This window comes from Paramisgurnus dabryanus, chromosome 15 (genome assembly GCF_030506205.2).
Source record: "Paramisgurnus dabryanus chromosome 15, PD_genome_1.1, whole genome shotgun sequence".
Classification (NCBI taxonomy): Eukaryota; Metazoa; Chordata; class Actinopteri; order Cypriniformes; family Cobitidae; genus Paramisgurnus; species Paramisgurnus dabryanus.
Window position 1 is genome coordinate 5276384 of NC_133351.1, and position 13933 is coordinate 5290316.

The window sequence follows — 13933 nt, forward strand, 5'->3', positions numbered from 1 at the left end:
ACATGAAGGTTTCGCGTGAGCACATGAAGGTTTCGCGTGAGCACATGAAGGTTTCGCGTGAGCACATGAAGGTTTCGCGTGAGCACATGAAGGTTTCGCGTGAGCACATGAAGGTTTCGCGTGAGCACATGAAACTTTCGCGTGAGCACATGAAACTTTCGCGTGAGCACATGAAACTTTCGCGCTATAATTTCACTTGAGCACACGAAACTAAACTTAAAAATAATCTGCACATGAAGGTTTCGCGTGAGCACATGTAGGTTTCGCGTGAGCACATGAAAGTTTCGCGTGAGCACATGAAAGTTTCGCGTGAGCACATGAAAGTTTCGCGTGAGCACATGAAAGTTTCCCGTGAGCACATGAAAGTTTCCCGTGAGCACATGAAAGTTTCCCGTGAGCACATGAAAGTTTCGCGTGAGCACATGAAAGTTTCGCGTGAGCACATGAAAGTTTCGCGTGAGCACATAATTTTTGCTCCATGTCCCCTTAGGGGCTCCACAGATTTCAAGGGCCTTGACGTTAACAAAGTTTGCTGCATTTGTCAACAAACATTAATATTAAACAAGCCAGAAATTGCATAATATCATGAAATGTAACGTAACACTAGTGTTGTAGTCAAGACTACCTAAACCGAGACCAACTCATGACCAAGACCAGGACAGGCCGAGACCGAGACAAGACCAAGACTTTTTAAGGGTCGAGACAAAGTCAAGACCAAAAAAGGCCGAGACCAAGTCAAGACCAAGACCAGTGCAAGTCACTGCATTAAAACACTTATGATAAAATGTGGAATATGCATATGATTAGCCACTTCTCGTCTGTGTGTGTGCATAAGCGTGTGTGTGTGTGCGCTTGTGTGTGTGTGTGTGTGTGTGTGTGTGTGTGTGTGTGTGTGTGTGTGTATGCCATCAGAGAAGTTGATAAAATAATCAAAGACATTGCAGATATGTGAGATACGTGTCAGCGTGGCAAATTGGTATGGTGGCCAACACCCCACCCATCGTATGTCAAAAAATTGTGACGTCTGGCCTTTGCAGTAAGTTATATAAGCATGTGTTCTTAGTGAGTTGAGAATGCTATGATGTAGATGTGATTGTGTTGAAAAACGAAAAGCCCCTTGAATGACTTTGATGTCAACTTGGGTTGATATTTTCATATCCTCGGCTCTGTCCCAATAACTAGTGGGTTTTCTTCATAGGCAATGTTTTATGTTAGATCAATGAACCTGAGTACTTGGGGTGGAAAGAGTACTGAATAATCGTACTCATGTTAAATTATTCGTTACTTTCTAAAAGTTTACCTTTGTTGTGCATATTTGCGATATCTCAATTAGTTTTGAAACACTTTATTGAAATGTTGACTATAATCTTAAATACCTTTTCATCTGAAGGTTTATGGATAAATGCTTTAAATTATCTTCATAGATAAAAATAATTCGGTACATAACTTTGGATCTTTAGACCGCAAAGTAGCTCACTAGATACTAGAACAATGTCACCGTGTCATTACTCATGTTATTTCTCTTTTGACAGTTCAAGCCGGTGAGAAGAAACCAACACGTTGGCTGGATTACGGCCATCAGGGCCTGTGAACATCTGAGAGTCTACTTTCTTGGTCTCTCCACTAATCTTTCCAATCAGCAGTGGATGGTGAGCGGCCAGCGAGACCCAGAGGAGCTGTGAGGTTCAACTCACGTCCTCACTCCTTTTGTGATTGGGCTACTTCTCTTCTCTACTTTCTTCAGAGCTGTCAACGCAATGACGTCTCGCAGTCGGCCAGGTAAGAGCTCCACGCTCCCTTTCATTTCTCCTCTTGGGTTACCCGTCTCCGATCGAGATAAATCCACGCAGGATTTATCTCTACTCCGGTTTAAATTCCGACTGTCCGTAAATAAACTTTCTGTGCTCCAGAAATGTGTCATTACAAACCAGTTGCTCTTGCAGGAGGATGATAAGGTTTCTTTTTTGCAGGAATAGCACATGATTTGGACCTCAAGGGTCCTTGAGCATTGAATTGCCAGAAAAGCTTTCTTGATTCTTGCTCAAATATCTGTCCCTCTTCGCTGCCAAGGCTGCCCTGTCCAACTGTCGGCTTGTGAAGTTTGATTATTCTTGGAAAAAGTTGCGAGCTTTGCCATTTTCGTGTCTCTCTTTATCTCTTTCTGCTTATATTTTCCCTTTCGTGTTCACGTAGGAAAAGGTCACAGAGTTTCGGGTTCTTTGGGTTGAATTGTTCACAAGAAGGATGAGCACTTAATAGCCGGACAATAAACGCTTTCATCGTCTTTTAGCTGCAGAAGTTCACCTCAAGAGGCTGTGGGTGTTTTTAGCACGCAGACCCTTCACGTAAATCACTGTAACGCACGGCCTTGACTCGCTTATTACTCGCTATATAATGTTTCCCATAGCAGTACACTAAAAGGCACCATACATAATATAGTTTGTTAGCTTAACTGTTAAGTGTTTATAGTTGCCAAGCAACAAAGCAACTTAGCATATTATTGTAGAGTTTATGGCCACAGGTGTACGTTTATGTGGATTTTACAGTCGCTTTGGATGTAGCTAATCCGATCTGTATTTAATTGCTACTTTAGAAACTGCACATTAAGCTTACACTAAGATAATGACCCATATGAAAGTACTGTGGTTTACTTTAGTATTTACTATAGTAAATTATAGGACTGGGTGGCATATCAAGTTTTGGTAGCATATCTGTTTTTTTCCAGTGGGATACGGGATGAGACAATACCGATGCAAGCTTTCCAACCAGCTCGCATGTTGTGTAGCTACATATTTTAGCTAATGCGTTTATGTTACCAAATAAAGTGTTAAGAGAATTAATTATCTGTTTTATTTATACTGTACAATACTTTAATAGTTACTATGGTAAGAAGCGAAAAACAAATGGTAATAGTGAATAGTAATTTTACTTCTGTTTGCTATATTTAATACTCTAGTACAGGGGTTTTCAAACTTTTTGTGTGTGTGGACCACTATTTGTAATCAAGAATTTTCACGGACCACCTCATAATACTCATTATAAAATATGTCTACACATAGTCCTGAATTAATCTGCACATCTAAATAGTCTTACTAGCACTAAAACTATAACTTGTCATCACATCAGTACAACAGGTTTCTTAAAATAAGTTTACTGCACAAAACAGCTGCCACATATTCATACACTAATCCATTTTGTACGTCACTAAACTTGAATGTCACGGCCGAGCGCCACTGGCCTATTTTAGTAATCACACAATAACTTGACAATTTAATTAAAAATGTATATCAATATTCTTATATCAATATTATTTATATACATATTCTCAGTGTTGGGAAAGTTCACTTTCTACATGAACTACTTCAGTTCACAGTTTACAAATTTTAAAATGAACTAGTTCAGTTCATATTTCAAAATTTTGAACTAGTTCACAGTTCCGAAAATGAACTAATTTAAAAATAAAAAAAAGATTGCCATTATAGCCCATATAGAACCACAGACAGCAATTATTTCATCTGTTTTTACACTGAAGCTAAATGCGTCAGATTTCATCTTCATGTCCAACTTTAAATCCTTATCCAACCAGGGTTTACATTAGCATTGACTGTCTTTTAATTTTTGTATTTGCTTGCACATAAGTTACCTTGAAAGGCTAGCCGGGTGGGGGTCGCACCCCGGGCGAGAAGCGCTGCTGCGAGGCATTGCGTGTATGACAACTCGCAGGTATTGCACACCGCACGTGCATGTTAAATAGCGTGAGCTAGTCAGAGTCTATTTCAAGATCCAGAATATGCGTTAGCAGCCTATGTTAATCGTTAACGATTTAGGACAAATATGATGTTATTTAATGTTAAACTATTTGAGTGGCGCGGCAGGAATATCTGCAGCATCTGTGTTGTTTTGATGACGCATGCAGCGTGACTGGTGAACACTGACTGGTGGCGGTGTTGCCAGATTGGGTGTTTTTTCCGCTACACATTAAGGCCTGTTTACAGTGTGTTTTAGTCGGGTTTTCGCCTGGAAGAATATAGAAATCTGGCACCCTATTGAACGACGTTAAACTGAAAGAGCGCGCCGTTCACAGGCACCAGAATCAACGAGTTCACAGTAACATTTATCAGGCAGTAGTACAGTACGTTCAACTTTTGTTCAATGAACTCGTTCAAGCACAACACAGCATATTCTCAAAATATACATATTCTTATTTTGCCTTTACACGGACCACCTGCAGTACCCTCACGGACCACTAGTGGTCCGCGGACCACAGTTTGGGAATGGCCGCTCTAGTACACTGCTGTATTTTTTCCAGTGGGGATTAAAGGAATAATTTTTTTGTCCTGATGAATACAAAGGGAGATATTTTGTGAATATTTGTAACCAAACTGATCAGAAGCCCCATTGACTTCCATAGTATTCCTACTATAAATTTTACTTCTGTTTACTATAATAAACACTCTAGTATACTATTGTATTTTTTTAGTGAGGATTAAAGGATTAATTTCTTTGTCCCGATGAATCAAAGGAAGATATTTTGTGGAATATTTGTAACCAAACTGATCAGAAGCCCCATTGACTTCCACAGTATTCCTTTTTTCTTCTTTGAATTTTACTTCTGTTTACTATAGTAAATACTCCAGTATACTGTATTTTTTACCAGTGTAGATAAAATGAATAATTTCTCTGTTCTAATAAACACAAAAGGAAGATATTTTGAGGAATGTTTGTAACCAAACCGATCAGAAGCCCCATTGACTTCCATAGTATTTTTTTTCCTACTATAAAATTTACCTCTGTTTACTATAGTAAATACTCTAGTATACTATTGTATTTTAGTGAGGATTAAAGGATAAATTTCTTTGTCCCGATGAATCAAAGGAAGATATTTTGTGGAATATTTGTAACCAAACTGATCAGAAGCCCCATTGACTTCCACAGTATTCCTTTTTTCTTCTATGAATTTTACTTCTGTTTACTATAGTAAATACTCCAGTATACTATTGTATTTTAGTGAGGATTAAAGGATAAATTTCTTTGTCCCGATGAATCAAAGGAAGATATTTTGTGGAATATTTGTAACCAAACTGATCAGAAGCCCCATTCACTTCCATAGTATTCCTTTTTTCCTTCTATGAATTTTACTTCTGTTTACTATATTAAATACTCTATACTACTGTAGTTTTACCAGTGTAGATAAAATGAATCATTTCTCTGTTCTAATGAACACAAAGGAAGATATTTTGAGGAATGTTTGTAACCAAACTGATCAGAAGCCCCGTTGACTTCCATAGTATTCTTCTTTCCTACTATAAAATTTACCTCTGTTTACTATAGTAAATACTCCAGTATACTACTGTATTTTTTACCAGTGTAGATAAAAGGATTCATTTCTTTGTCCTGATGAATACAAAGGAAGATATTTTGAGGAAAGTTTATAAACAAACCGATCAAAAGCCCCATTCACTTCCATAGTATTCTTATTTCCTACTATAAATTTTACCTCTTTTTACTATATTAAATATTCTAGTATACTACTGTATTTTTTACCAGTGTAGATAAACGGAATAATGCATTTGTTCTGATGAATACAAAGGAAGATTTTTTGAGGAATGTTTGTAACCAAACTGATCAAAAGCCCTGTTGACTTACATAGTATTCTTTTTTCCTACAATGAATTTTACTTCGGTTTACTATAGTAAATATTCTAGTATACTACTGTATGTTTACCTGTGGATATAAAATTATTATTTTTGTATTTGTTTTGATAAATACAAAGAAAGACATTTTCTGGAATGTTTGTACCGAACTGATCAGAAGCCCCATTGACTTCCATAGTATTTCCTCCCAACTGTAGATGTAATTGGGGCTTCTGATCATTTTGGTTACAAACATTCCAAAAAACATCTTCCTTTGTATTCATCAGAACGAAAAAAATTATAATAATAATACAGATTTGTAACAACATAAAGGTGAGTAAATTGTGACAGAATTTTTATTTTTTGGCAAACTATCCCTTTAATAATTAAGAAACTGATTTGTACCCCTTCTGAGGAAAATGTGAGTGTTGCTTGTTCGTGCAAAAATCCTCACTACATTTAATTTACATTTAAGTAAATGTAAGTATTTTCTACAGAGAATATTCAGGAATTTTTGTCTAAGCAGTCATGCTTTTTGTATCGGACTTGTTTGCTATGCATGAGCATAGTCCGTCATCTCCCTCTATACTTGTATTAAAGAATAAACTCATCTTTCAGGGGCGGTTTTTTCAGTCCAGGGCTGATGTAATGGTTTTGTGCTTTAAGAGCTGGATTGGCGATTTGGATGCCTGATGTCACCTCTCGCACATCCCGCCCCTAATCCGCTTTGGGTCCGTCAGAGCAATTTCAGCCCGGATCGCCAGCATCAATCTAATCTGGTGTTTCTCATCAGAGGAGGGCATTTCCTCATCTCTCTACTCATTTTTCTCAACATTACAGTCCTTCAGCATCTGTTGTCCAGTCAAGTCGACTTTATTTGTATGCTGTTTTATGCAATACCAATTGTCAAAGCAGCTTCTACAGAAATTATACAAAGTTCAACAAATCACATCTGTACATATAGTAATAAATCAGTGAACACTTTAGGCATTTACTGACGTATATAGAATAGCAAAACTGATGTGGTTTACATATCATCTTTAAACGGTACAAATCATGCACAATTTAAGCTACTTTCTATGCAATAATGCACAAACTGCACACATAACATCATGCATGCATGTTTTGCATGGAAGTGCCATGCACATTTTCAAGGGAATATAAAATAATCTTTTTGGACTTGTTTATGTTGGCTTACATCACATGAGTGATGTATGCACTGGATTTGGTAGACATTGTTTTTATGTGTTCGTAAACATAGACCTTGTCTATTTTTTAATAAGGTTTTCGGAAATATTGCCTCATGCTGGGTGGTGCCGCAGTGTTTTGGCCAGCAGCCATTTAGAGTTTTGAATATTTAACATTCATCTTAGATTTCATCTCTTTGGTTTATTTGATGTGTATCAGAGCAATATTTTAAAAACACCACAATGCCGACTGTTTCACAGAATCTGTGACAGGATTACATACAGTATTTTCAGTCCTTAAAGGAAAACACCACAGTTTTTCAATATTTTACTATGTTCTTACCTCAACTTAGACAAATTAATACATACCTATCTTTATTCAATGCGTGCACTTAAACTTTGCACAGCGCATCGTGAATGTCTTCGCATTTAGCCTAGCCCCATTCATTCCTTAGGATCCAAACAGGGATGAATTTAGAAGCTACCAAATACTTCCATGTTTTCCCTATTTAAAGACTGTTACATGAGTAGTTACACGAGTAAGTATGGTAGCACAAAATGAAACTTTTGTTTGGAGCCATAGGAATGAACGGGGCTAGGCTAAATGCTAACACATTCACAAAGCGCTCTACATAGATTAAAAGTGCATGCATTGAAAAAAGATATGTATATAATTCAATATTAATTCATCTAAGTTGAGGTAAGAACATAGTAAAATATTGAAAAACTGTGGTGTTTTCCTTTAACATTTTTTTTAGACCACCGCCCAGTGTATGGTTTTTGCCACAGCTGCCCTAACCTAACAGTATGGTGATTATTGGCTCCTCTCATCCCTTGAGCCACATTTAATGAACCCCATCTGATTCACCAATAGAGATGAATATCACTCCGCACCAATGCCCGTCTCTAGACTTTAGATGCCGTGTTTCATTGGCTTTCTGTGCAGTTGAAGGTGCAACTGCTGGATAGCATGATGTACTTTCATTTCATCTCTCATAACTTTCATCTGGTTGTATTCAAATTCACGCCTTCTTTCGGGAATCAAGGACTGGAGCATAGAGAATAGATTAATTGGGATTGCATTGTTTATATGTCTTGGTTTAAGGGCCTGCACAGTCGGGCCCGCCAGGCTGACGTCAGGGATGTTTGACTCAGGCTTTACTGCTCCAAACAACTGGCCATAATGGTGTCTTTGCCCCAGGGCAGGTGGTTGGGGAACGCAACCTGATCCAGATGCAGACACTAGTGTACCAGTACACTTTTAGCCGAATAATGGAGCTGTAAACCTGCTTTCTCTTAATTTAATCTATGCACCATCCTGACACCGTTGAGTGTTAGAATTGCTGGACTCTTTTGAAAGGGTTGTGCCTGATTGCCTGATATCATTGTTTATATATAAGATATTTGCTGATTAAATATTTTCATGCTTTTTGCTTCGATTCTAAGATGAGACTGTGGAAGAAGATGTCTTTTTTGATGGGAGGACAGCTTTGGGTGTTTAAAATGTTAGTCATGTGTTCCCGTAGCAAAACTGGTAAAGCATTGTGTTAGCAGCACAATAGGTCATAGGTTTGATCCTAGAAAGCATGCATAATGATGAAATGTATAGATTGCAATGCACTGCAAGTAGCTTTAAATAAAAGCATCTTACAACTGCATGAATGTTAAATGTATATGTCTTTCAATGTTCCAGTTCCTACTCATTTGGATCAGTAAGAGGGCATTACCACAATGTAAAATAAAGTAAATCATTTTTAGCCCATATATATTTTGTATTTTTTATCTGGCATCTTGTTGGGCTTTGTTTACGTTTGCTGGAATCTCGTTGTAGAAAACATGCAAAACATCAAACTATTAAACCAATTTGTGCTGGAACAACTATTCTGTTTCCCAGAGTTTAATTCTGATATTTTAGTTATATTATGTGTAATCATCGTCTGCTTGGCTTTCCGGGGGAACATTTTTCAGGGAATTTTTTAGTTCCTATAAAACCCAGATCCATGTCTGCTCTTTCAGACTGTACGTCTGTTCATTAAATAACCTTGTGCAACTCTTGCCGGGCAGTTTTACAGACTCAAAGCTATTTAAATTTCTGCATAAAGAAATATTAAATATGTGTTCTGAGTTTGTCACATCACAGTTATACGGAAGAGGATTAGGGCCACTGGTGAAAAAATATTTGAATTCTGAGTTTAAAGTCAGAATTCTGAGTTTAAAGTCAGAATTCTGAGATTAAAGTCAGAATTCTGAGATTAAAGTCAGAATTCTGAGATTAAAGTCAGAATTCTGAGATTAAAGTCAGAATTCTGAGATTAAAGTCAGAATTCTGAGATTAAAGTCAGAATTCTGAGATTAAAGTCAGAATTCTGAGATTAAAGTCAGAATTCTGAGATTAAAGTCAGAATTCTGAGATTAAAGTCAGAATTCTGAGATTAAAGTCAGAATTCTGAGATTAAAGTCAGAATTCTGAGATTAAAGTCAGAATTCTGAGATTAAAGTCAGAATTCAAGTTTTTTTCACCAGTGGCCCTAATCCTCTTCCGTACAGTTATTAACTCCTTCCCCGGTAGCCGACAAGCAGTTGTGGTTTTGCTGTTTAACAAAATTGTGACTGAGGATTTTTCTGTGTAAATGAGTGGTTTTTCAATACGCATCTTTTGAAGGTGCTTAAAATCTGTTGGAACTTCTTTAAAAAAAAAAAAAAAACTGTGAGATTGTTCTTCATCATGACAACTGTTTGTAGATCCGGTTTCTCAGGGCTCTTTATGTCCGACATATGACACATTTTTGGCCTATGTAAGGACAAATAAGTTGTGAAGTATCTCAAATTTTACCTAGCAGAGGCAAAACACGTTCCCCTCTTGTGATTTTGGGTGGTAGTTTTTCTTCGTTGCTCAAAGGTTTTGTTGATATCACAGGTAGGTTCTTCTCTTGGCTGGAGTTCAGTGTCTCTTGATCTCGCAGGCCTGAACAAGCCTCTCTCCTGCCGTGATTAATTGTTGGCCGTCTGAACGGTGGAGATCTTGCGTCAGTAAATCGTCATGAAGGCAACTCGACTGCTTGAAACACAAACACACAGACACGCTGGGCTGTGACCGAAGCCAGGCAATAGTTTGAGCTTTGCCGACCCGTTTATTTAACACCCAGATTTTATTAGATGAGATCCAGCCACAGGTCTCTCTGGGCCCTTTAATCTGTGAAAAGCCAAGCCATGGATCTACAAGTAAGGAGTTTTTCTTTTCTCAAGCAAATGAGGATAAATTTATATAACCCAGTGAGGTTTTGCAAAAAGAGATTTGAAAGCAGATTTTTTTTCAGTATTTTACAGCTTTTTGAAGATGTTTTATATTCATGCGTGTTTTGAAATCCCTTTTAAAGGTTGATTTTTTTCTTAATGTTTATTTTTACAATAAAAGCAATAAAAGCTCTTTTGTTTAGTGTATAATAAAATGTTATTTTTGTTTAAATCGAATGTTTACGACACACAGATCAAAGATTGCTTTATTGTGGCTGCTTGTTTAAATTATGAACTTGGCTAAAAAGTTGTGGTTTTGTCTCAAACAGATACATTTTGAGATGTACTAGTAGTGTGTAAAAGTATTTGGCAACCCCAGCTTTGTTGTATAAGCAAAGTTTTAATGAAATTTTTTGTTTTTTTCTCTCTTTATTAAAGGGCTAGTTCACCCAAATATCATCATGTTGTTACAAACTTGTATAAATCTGGTTGTTTTAATTAACAGAGAGGAAGATATTTTGAGGAATGATCAGAAGCCCCATTGACTTACATAGTAGGAAAAATGAATACTATGGAAGTCAATGGGGCTTCTGATCGGTCTGATTACAAACATTCCTCAAAATCTCTTCTTTTGTATTCATATTTTAAAAGAGATAGTTTATATGGTCACTATAGCATTGCCAAAACAAGCCATGGTGGCTTAAGACAGTGGTTCTCAAACTGGGGTCCGGGGCCCCCAGGGGGCCCGCGAGATGGTGCCAGGGGGCCCCAGTTTTATGACATTTTATAAAATACATTCATTTATCATGAATTCTGTGTAATTAAACCTAAAAGGAAATAAGGCTACTAACCAACAGCACTACTTTGTATAACTTAATATGTTTTGTTTAATTAAAATGTTAAATTTTAGAACAGTTTTTTGTCATAAATTTTCTTTGGGGGGCCGCAAAGGATTGCACCGTATACGAGGGGGGCCGCACGTGGAAAAAGTTTGAGAACCACTGGCTTAAGACTATTGTACAGTACTCCATATTATTGAGCTGACAAATGGTTAAAATATTACACAATATATATATTTTTTTAATTTTATAAAAGAGCAATGCATAACAATATTTCTAGCATAGAGTTTTTAGGTGTTTTTTCTCTATCCAGTTAATTTAAGCTCATTACTCATATAGCAAGCCCATGGAGGACACTACACTCCTGCATACTATTAGATTTGGTGAGGTAATACCTGCCGGAGGTAAATCCTGCTGTATGTTCATGCAGAAAGACGGAGTGTTGAAGAAAAGGGAATCAGACCCTATTGCATTGCACAGATGCACTGAAACCCAAAATATCCCCTGATCCTTTTTCAGCTCCAGTTCTGTAGCAGATGGTTTTGAATAATTCATGTCAAGTTTGTGGGAAGCATTCTGCATCACATTTATCCTGAGGACTGTGAGATTTTATCATTTTCACCTAAAAACTCCTCTTCCCCGAGCCCACAGAAGTGTGATTTGGTGTCGAGAAGTGCAGCAATTTCATCAAAACAATACTGGATTCTCATGAAAGCACTTCAAACCAAAATCAAAAGACAAAATGTATTTAGCATTTATTTATGATGCTTATTTTAGCAGAATTAATACATTTGGTATTAAATCTCATGAAAGCACTTCAAATCAAAAGACAAAATACATTTTGCATGTATTAATGATGCTTATTTTAGCAGAATTAATACGTTTGGCATTAAAAACATTGTTAAGCACCTCGCCCATTACTCATCATTGCTGTATTGTGTACAGTCAATAATTTTTTTTAAATATTTTTTAGTGCGGTTCTTCATTATATTCTCATTACTGGGATAGATCAAAATTAATATAGATAATGTTTTTATGTTTTGAGAATTTGGTGTTTAATTGTTTGATCGTTTATTACATGTACGCCACACTTATATGAGATTAAGCACATCAAAGCAATCAGCATCAATCATGACATCTTATTCTGGCTATTGAAAAAAGTTCCAGATAAGGATGACAGACAGAATCTGTGGACGTTTTTATTCTGCACAAATTTTAGGGAAAAGTCTTCAGAATTATGGTAATTCTGCAGTAATGGATTTAAAATAAAATAATGAATTTAAAATATATCAATAAGAGCTGAGAGTACAACAGTCTTATTGCTGAAATTATAACCAAATTATCCAATGTGTATAAATAACAGGAAAAAGCCCCACCTCTATGCCCACGTTTCTGAAACGCGGCGATTTGTACAAAAGTCATTGTACAATGAAAAGTGCGATGTGCTCTGATTGGCCAGCTATCCAGTGCACTGTGATTAGCTGAATACCTTAACCGTGTGAAGGAAATGTTACGCCCCTTATCATATTTGGGATATCTGTTCCTAAAGCAAAAATGTATGTAATTAAAGTGATGTGCAATTGTGGGGGCATGTTTGAATCAGGCGTTTAAAAAAAGAATATCTCTTTTGGTTTAAAGTGCACCTATTTCATTACTAAAAAACTACGTTATTTTGTGTATTTGGTATAAAACAATGTGTTCGCATGGTTTATGGTAAAAAACACATTATTTTCCCCTTCCCTTACATTTTTGTATATTTGATATCTCTGATGTCAGCCAGAAATGTGACACTCTTTACCATGTTTGAAAGATTCGGTCACAATGCAATGCTAACAGGAGTTAACTTACAGGCTGTGAGTCAAAGCGGGAGGAATTATGATAATGTTGGTCTTTACTACAACACCAATCCCAGGAAGTAAACTGTTGCCGTCCGTGGGTTTGTTTTAGTCCACGAAAAGAGATTTACGTTGGAGATGATAACTCGCGTCATCGTTTACTTTGGGGTTTTACGTTTTGCATATCGTTAACATGTAGGGGAGAGCGGGGCACAACCATTTTGGTTTTGGCTCAATCATTCAAAAATATTTGAGTTTGATTAATTATATTTTTACACAAGCAACACACACATCTCTGCTACAAATGAACATTTGAAGTTTCTTTCTAGTACTTACCATTCTTGGACAATTACACCAAACGTGACGGAAGTGCAAACGTTACAACTTACCCCATAGGTGGGGAGAAAAAGCAACACATCAAAGTCTGATTTTAGCCATTCATTTCATTATGATTTCAATCTTTGACGTGACCTTATTCAATCAATATTAAAGAGAAATGAACTAAAATAAATTTGACACACGATTTTTGATAAGACAGGCACATTTATTTTGTTGGCAGCCAGCAATCATTCATGTGTAGCTTATTAAAAACAACGGCAAGAATTAGGCTAACGTTAGCGGTTTTCATATCGTAAGTGCTAAGGGGTTATTTGTAACACAGCGTTACAATTAACCCCGTTGGGACAAAATATTTTCAAGCCCACCAAAAAGTTGCTTAGAGCTGCAGACATATTTCAAAACTATGCTATGTTTTAGTCAACAAGAAACTGATTAATATGACATAGCATTGGATTTGGTATCTTACACACCCAACTTAGAAAACGAAAAAAAAATTCGTTCATAAATAATTATCTGGAAAAACATTATACATTTCCAATAATTTGTAGGAGAGCGTCTTTTGACAGCATAAAAAAATACCAGGAAAAACAAAACGCTCAACCTTGTGCAACAATGTAAACAATCTGTGTTACAACTAACCCAGCATTACTTTTTGCCCCGCCAACCCTACTAATACACACTTACACGCTAGAGGAAATGTAAAATCGTGAATCGGATAATTGGTGCTCTTTAATCTTTGCAACGATCTACTATATGCACAAACAGTGTTAACACTCTAAATTATGAAATCTGATCATATGACTCCTTTAAATATACTCAGGCAGACGTAATATAGCAGTAGTTATTGTTTCATTTTTCAGTTAAAT

General features: G+C 36.6%; 1 protein-coding gene across 2 annotated transcripts in view; it reads left to right on the top strand.

Moving 5' to 3' along the window:
* The window catches only part of hdac4 (histone deacetylase 4), a 256174-nt gene that overhangs the window by 18411 nt on the left and 223830 nt on the right, over positions 1 to 13933 (top strand). The window contains exon 2 of one of the 2 annotated variants that reach the window (XM_065252263.1): positions 1533 to 1779. In XM_065252263.1, the coding sequence (XP_065108335.1) occupies positions 1758 to 1779 (22 nt within the window). In that variant the 5' untranslated portion in view covers positions 1533 to 1757. Of the gene's footprint in view, positions 1 to 1532; positions 1780 to 9914; positions 10043 to 13933 lie in introns of those variants that run through there. The other variant, XM_065252266.2, reaches the window with a different exon arrangement.